Here is a 6,419-nt window from a genome sequence, read left to right on the forward strand (position 1 = left end):
CTGATGAAGATCATGTGATACAACTGAAAGCTGCAGAACAGCCACTAAAGGATGTAGGACTGCAGCTAATGATTACGTTCATTAGTGATTAATTGATTAATTGTTTTCTCTATAAACATTTGACTGAGCTGGTTGTTAGTTCTGGTTCTGGACGGACGACATCCGGCTCAGTGAAGCCAGAGAACCAGAAGACATCCTGGATATGTTGAACCTGCTTACTGGACTCACATCCACTGACTGGTCTGACTCCAGATCAGATTTCCCAGCAGCTCCCAGTTCATCAATCAGCTGACAGGACAAATGTTTCCCATCATTCACTGGAAACACCTGGAACATCCTGCTGAACTGAGGTTTGCACCAACATGTTCTTCTCTTACAAATAAGCTGAAGATGTTTAATTTAACTTTTATTAGTTTTGTGTTCATGTTGTGTCTTTATTCTTCACTCTGTAAAACACTTTGCTTTTGTATGATATTGTGTTTAAGTATTTCATCCAGAGTGAATCACTGATCCAGTGTTTCGGTCATCTGCCACCTCGTTTCAGAGAACAGCAGGTCTCCTCTTCATGCTGATGCTGCTCTCCAGAGATGTTCATCCTGGACCAGTGACCCCTGGAGCGCTGCAGAACGTTGATGCTGATTTGTGCCTGAGTGTGTCTGCGACTCCTCTGGTGCAGCAACTCTCTGAGCCCCTTAACAGACTAAACTCTGTTAACACCAGGCATGATGTCCACTACCGGGCTGTGGAAACCTTGACAGGTCCAGTGTCTCTCTCACAAAACCTGCTGCTGACGCCACTGTGTGTCTAAACGCTGCCGTGAGGAGACAGAGGTTCTTCAAAACCTTCCAGACTGTTGTGCTGTTGGACTACAGATGCAAATTAGCTTCAAGCTAACTCTGGTGCATCATTTATGCTTAATACTGCACACTGTCCTCTTCAATAAATCAAATCAAATACTGTGTTATTGATACTTTTACAAACAACCTGGAACTGAGAATGGACGACACCGTGAGGCCCGTTCCTCTCTGAACATCAGTTTCCAGACACACTCACACGGACGACCAACACCACTGAAACGCAGCATGAAAACAAACCTTCCATGCAGCTGTTGTGCCTTCCTACCACAGCTCCAGACAGAGATACTAACACTCTGCATCACAGCGCGGTACGACAGACGGATCTCCAGACGGTCATTAACACTGAACAGGAATTAATCAGCCACTCCCTGCCTGGATGACATCTTCACATCACACAGCCTCCGCAGAGCCGGCACAAACACACCCTCCAGAACCATCAGCCCCCAGAACCATCAGCCCCCAGAACCATCAGCCCCCAGAACCATCAGCCTCCAGAACCATCAGCCCCCAGAACCATCAGCCTCCAGAACCATCAGCCCCCAGAACCATCAGCCCCCAGAACCATCAGCCTCTAGAACCATCAGCCTCCAGAACCATCAGCCCCCAGAACCATCAGCCTCCAGAACCATCAGCCCCCAGAACCATCAGCCTCCAGAACCATCAGCCCCCAGAACCATCACCCTCCAGAACCATCAGCCCCCAGAACCATCAGCCCCCAGAGCCATCAGCCCCCAGAACCATCACCCTCCAGAACCATCAGCCCCCACATCGCTGACTGCTCAGCTGTTTACATGTTCATGTTTACATGTTCATGTGCAGTAACTGTTGTAAATGTCCACATATAATATCTGTTGTTTACAAATTACAAGTGCAACATTATAAACTCTGCTGCAACTTTTACTTTTATACTTTTTCTATTATACTTTCTATTATATATTTATTTATTTATACCTTGATGAGCGGTTTGTTGTACTGGAAATGTGCAGTGACAATAAAGGCATTCTTCTTCTTCTTCTTCTTCTGAATTAATAGATCTCCAAACTTCTTCCCCTACTGCTGATCATCCATCATATTTTCACAATGTGCTTTGACCAGTATGATGGTGAAACAGGTGTTAAATTACATTCTATGTGGTGTTAAAAAGTCTTAAATTGAACTCGGTGAACGTGCAGAAACCATGTAGCTGCTCAATGGTGGAGAGCCTGAGACCAGAAGAACCAGTACCAGTATATTTCCACACATTTTGGTTGGACAATCCAGCTGTCCACAAACTTTTGGCCATGTTATATATGTTGTTTCCAGTAGGGGGAAGCTGCTTACTGCTGTAGTCAGGGGTCAGAGTCCACCAATCAAATCAAAGAAAGCAGTTTTTGAATGTTTGCCTGAGAGACAGAACTCTGGGAAAACATCACATTCAGGCTTCTTCACCCAAAATCTGTCTTTTTTTTTGTTGTTGTTTTTTTTTTTTTCTGGTCTTCCTCCCTTTGAGGTTGAACTCGGCCAATCAGATTGTGTCTAACTCAGCAGCGGGCCGTGTCTCCGGGAAGCTGCCTCTCATGTTTTGTAAAACCTGCCTCAAATAGAGCATTTTAGAAAACAGGAAAAAGTCCGTGTGGTTTGGTGATGGCGGCGGCCTGCGGTGCAGCCGAGGCTTGGCTGCAGCTCGCTGCGTCTCAACCTGCTGAACCTCAGACTGGTTTTAAACTCCCTGCCTGCGTGTTTGCTGGTCGTTTTGATCCGACAGGTTCAGTCCAGCTCCACTTCAACTTTCAGTCCAGAAGCTGCTGAAAGATTTCAGGCTTCAGTTCCTGCTGTGTGTGTGGGTTTGTGTGTATCCGTTGGTGTGTGTGTTTAACCACTTTGTGGCCAGCGGATGTGGTTCAAAGTGTGAAACGTCTGTTGTTACGTCTCCATGGCAACATATTAAGCTGTTAAAGAAAGAGGCCTGCTGCTGCTGCTGCCTAACACGTTCTGAGATAAAGAAAGCAAAGATGAACTTTCACTTGTTTATTGTTCAACAACTACATGAGACCTTCAAGAAGACAAATCCAGCCCCAAAAAACCCCCAAATATTCAGTTTATAATGAAACTGAAGACAGAAGAGAATCTGATTGATCAGTTAATCACTTATCAAACAATGATTTTTCTTCTTTTTAAGGGATTCTGTGTTTTTGCTGCTTCTCCTCCTTGAGGTTTAGTGTTTCTGAGGCTGCAGGTTGAATTATTAATGAGAGTTTTTAGGCCAAATATTCAGCATGCATGATGTAGCATGATGACTCACTGTATTTCAGAGGAACCAACAGATGCTCCGATAGGATTTAATCAGTAAATACAAGCAAAAAAAACCCCCCCAGACGTGTTCAAAAACCTTCCAGAGAGATATGAAGACGTCTGATAACGCTGACCTTCTCTCAACCACAGAGATGCTGGTGGTTTTTCTGCTCGCTGTGACTGTTTGGGCAGATCTGAACACAGCAGTTGCATCAAAACAGCAGCGCAGAGCCTTTAGAGGAAGTGGTGTTAGTACGTGTGTAGTGGGAACGTAATCCGACTTCCATATGACCGACTACAAGGCTGCAAGCATGAGCTAAAGCCCCAGTATCAGCACTGGGACATGAAAAACCAGTTTGGCATACTGGCCAAACAGTGTAAGTTAAACTTCCTGTCCATCATATGAGCATTTTTCCCCACAAACAATCACTGGAGTGGCTGTAAAACAGTAAATGGAACAGGAAGTCTCTACTGAGCATGCTCCGTGGGCCCAACAATCAAGAAACGTGAGCAACATCTGGCTAATTTCTTTACAGCTGGAATCTGTTTTTTTTGGCTCAATGTGTCACGGAGCAACTTTCACAAGAATGATCAGGGCGCCATGTTTGAGTCCAGTATCCAGTTCAATATGTTCGTGGTTTGAGCTTAACGGCTGCCGCAGCCAGGAGCACTTTGCATGCTGGGACGATGATGAGTGAATCAACAGTTACTAGCAGCTAGCAGTTAGCCGGAGAATGAATCGAGGTCTGAACTAGCGTCCTGTGAGGACTCTCGCTGCCTCGCAGGGTAAAGATGGTTCTGTGTAACAAACTATCTGGTGCGTCAGGTTAGATCAGATCTGGACTAACAACCAAGTACGTTGTCTTCTTGACGTCTGGACAGAGAGGTTTATGTTCTTGGCTATGCTAGCAGCTCTGCAAGGCTGCGCTAAGAGGCTGCACACTTGAGCTAAATGCTAACATGCTCACATTGACAGTGGGTAACACTTTCTTAATTATTTCCAAGGATTGTTCCTGGATAAAATGAGACAGTTCTGGCAGTAATTATTGATAAAATACAGTTTGGGTTCCATCGGTAAAATACCAAATAATCAGTTCCAATTAAATGCTAAGCTAGCGTAGCGTAGACTCTGTCAGTCGGTGTGCAGCAGGTCAGCTAAACATGCATGATGTATTAAGCAGAGCTGGATGCCGCATTAAAAGATGGCGCCCGTTCATTCCTATGAAAGTCGCTCAGTGATGCATGAAGCCAAACAGCCCGCCAGGTGTCCGGGGGGTGTCCTCATGCTTCCTGATTGTTGGGCCTACAGAGCATGCTCAGTAGAGACTTCTGCTGGCCGAGTCGGCTGACTTCCTGTTGGCTCCTCGTTCACTTGAATGAGAAACAATAATTTGATCTTGTGGCTCTTTTGGACTTTCTAAATGTTATTATTGGACAGAAGTCATTTCATTCAAAAACATTAATTCACCGTTTTACAGCTGCTCCTTTTCCAGTGATTGTGTAAGTGGGGAAAATGCTTTTTGGGCCTGTGTGCATCACGTGACAGGAAGCTGTAATTAATTACAGCGTTTGGCCACTATGTCAAACTGGCTTCACATCCCGACGCTGATCCTGGAGGCTCGGTGCTAACATGCTCACAGTGACCAGATGGTGGCGCTGGAGGAAAAGTCAGAGGATCAATAAAGTTAGTAGGATTCATCCTCTGGGGAACATGAGTATCTGAACCAAATCTCATGATGATCCATCCAACAGCTGTTGAGATATTTCAGTCTGGACGAGCAGAGAGAAACATCGTCCCTGCTGCTGTCATGGCTACAAACTGATCAGACAGGACTGTTTGAATCTCCAGATGTTCAGCAGGAAGCTGATGACTTGTTGAGTCTCCTTCATCCTTCTTAAATCACATAAGATAAATTTCTCTCAGAGACAAGTTGGAGTTATTTATGTTTAGCATTCAACAATCACATGTCGGAGTCAAATGTTTGGGTGTCCACATACTTTAGGCCATATCATCATTTATACAAACCTCTGCAAAACAAAACTTTTATTGTCTTAAACTTTTAATATAAATATGATAACATCCAAACCATCTCCATGACAACTGAGGAAGGCCATGAGATGTGGTGGAAAGCTCTGAAAACACAAAGTCACTGGACCGTGAGCTGAGATTTTTTTTTTGTCAGGCTGCTTTTATGCTGCGTCTCTGCTGGAACAGTCTGTCCTGTGTGTTCAGTGTGTTCATGTGAAGAGAATCTCTCTGACAGCAGCTCTGTGTAGCATCACTGAGGACAATACCAACAATGCTCAACGTCGCTGTCGCTCTCTGGAAGCTTTCAGACTCAGCACTGCTGCTGCTGCTGCAGCTGCTGCAGTGTTTCCTGACAGAGACCACACCTCCTGCACACACACACACACACACACACACACACACACACACACACTCACACACACACACACACACACACACACACACACACACACACTCACACTCACACTAGTCAGCTGTGAAACTCTGAACCACAGCCAGACTTGGAGATACAGGATGTTCACTTCAAAACAAAGTCCAGAAAACGTGAAAAAAATAAGAAAAATATCTGTGCAGTTTTTTATTTGTAGGTTTGAAAACATGATGTGAGATTATGGAGGCTCGTCTCCGCCAGTAAAATAAAACAATAAAAAGGTCTCTATGATAAAAAATGCTGATGGTGTGTCAATAATTTGAATTACTAAGTCAATGATGTAATAAAATGTCAAAAAACGATTTAAAATATGAAAAATTATGAGAAGAAAAGTCTATATTTGGACTTACTGAATCAAAATGTTGAGCTAAAAAGAAATTATGAGATAAAAACACAAAATTATGAGAAAATTCAAAATATTGATATAATGCATCAAAATTATGAGGTAAAAAAAAATCAAAATAATGATGTAAAAAGTCAAAAAAAATAATGAGATTAAAAAAAATCTAAACAATAATGTAAAAAGTCAAAATAATGAGGTAAAAAAAAATCAAAATTATGAGAAAAACAGAAAATTTTAAGAAAAAGTCTAAATATTGACATAAATCAAAATTATGAGATTAAAAAGTCAAAATTATGAGGTAAAAAATAAAAATTATGAGGTAAAAAGACGAAATTATAACGTAAAAAGTTTAAATAATGAGGTAAAAAGTCAAAATTATGAGGTAAAAAATAAAAATTATGAGGTAATTATTATTAATTTTTACGTAAAAAGTTTAAATAATGAGGTAAAAAGAGTCAAAAACTTTATCCTCAAAGTTTTGACTTAGCT

At 42.5% G+C, this 6,419-nt stretch overlaps 1 protein-coding gene across 1 annotated transcript; it reads left to right on the top strand.

Annotated features, from left to right (window-relative positions):
• The first annotated feature begins 19 nt into the window (after nt 1–19).
• Nucleotides 20–1,871, top strand: LOC137190735 (uncharacterized). Its single transcript, XM_067600301.1, has 2 exons — nt 20–350; nt 545–1,871. Exon 2 carries the CDS (start codon nt 1,234–1,236, stop codon nt 1,630–1,632), a length of 399 nt encoding a protein of 132 aa, XP_067456402.1. The 5' UTR covers nt 20–350; nt 545–1,233; the 3' UTR covers nt 1,633–1,871.
• Nucleotides 1,872–6,419: the final 4,548 nt, after the last annotated feature.

Source organism: Thunnus thynnus, chromosome 10, assembly GCF_963924715.1.
Source record: "Thunnus thynnus chromosome 10, fThuThy2.1, whole genome shotgun sequence".
Taxonomy (NCBI): domain Eukaryota; kingdom Metazoa; phylum Chordata; class Actinopteri; order Scombriformes; family Scombridae; genus Thunnus; species Thunnus thynnus.

Coding starts and splice junctions, on each gene's coding strand:
- LOC137190735 (XM_067600301.1), top strand. CDS start 1,234: ATGACATCTTCACATCACACAGCCTCCGCAGAGCCGGCACAAACACAC.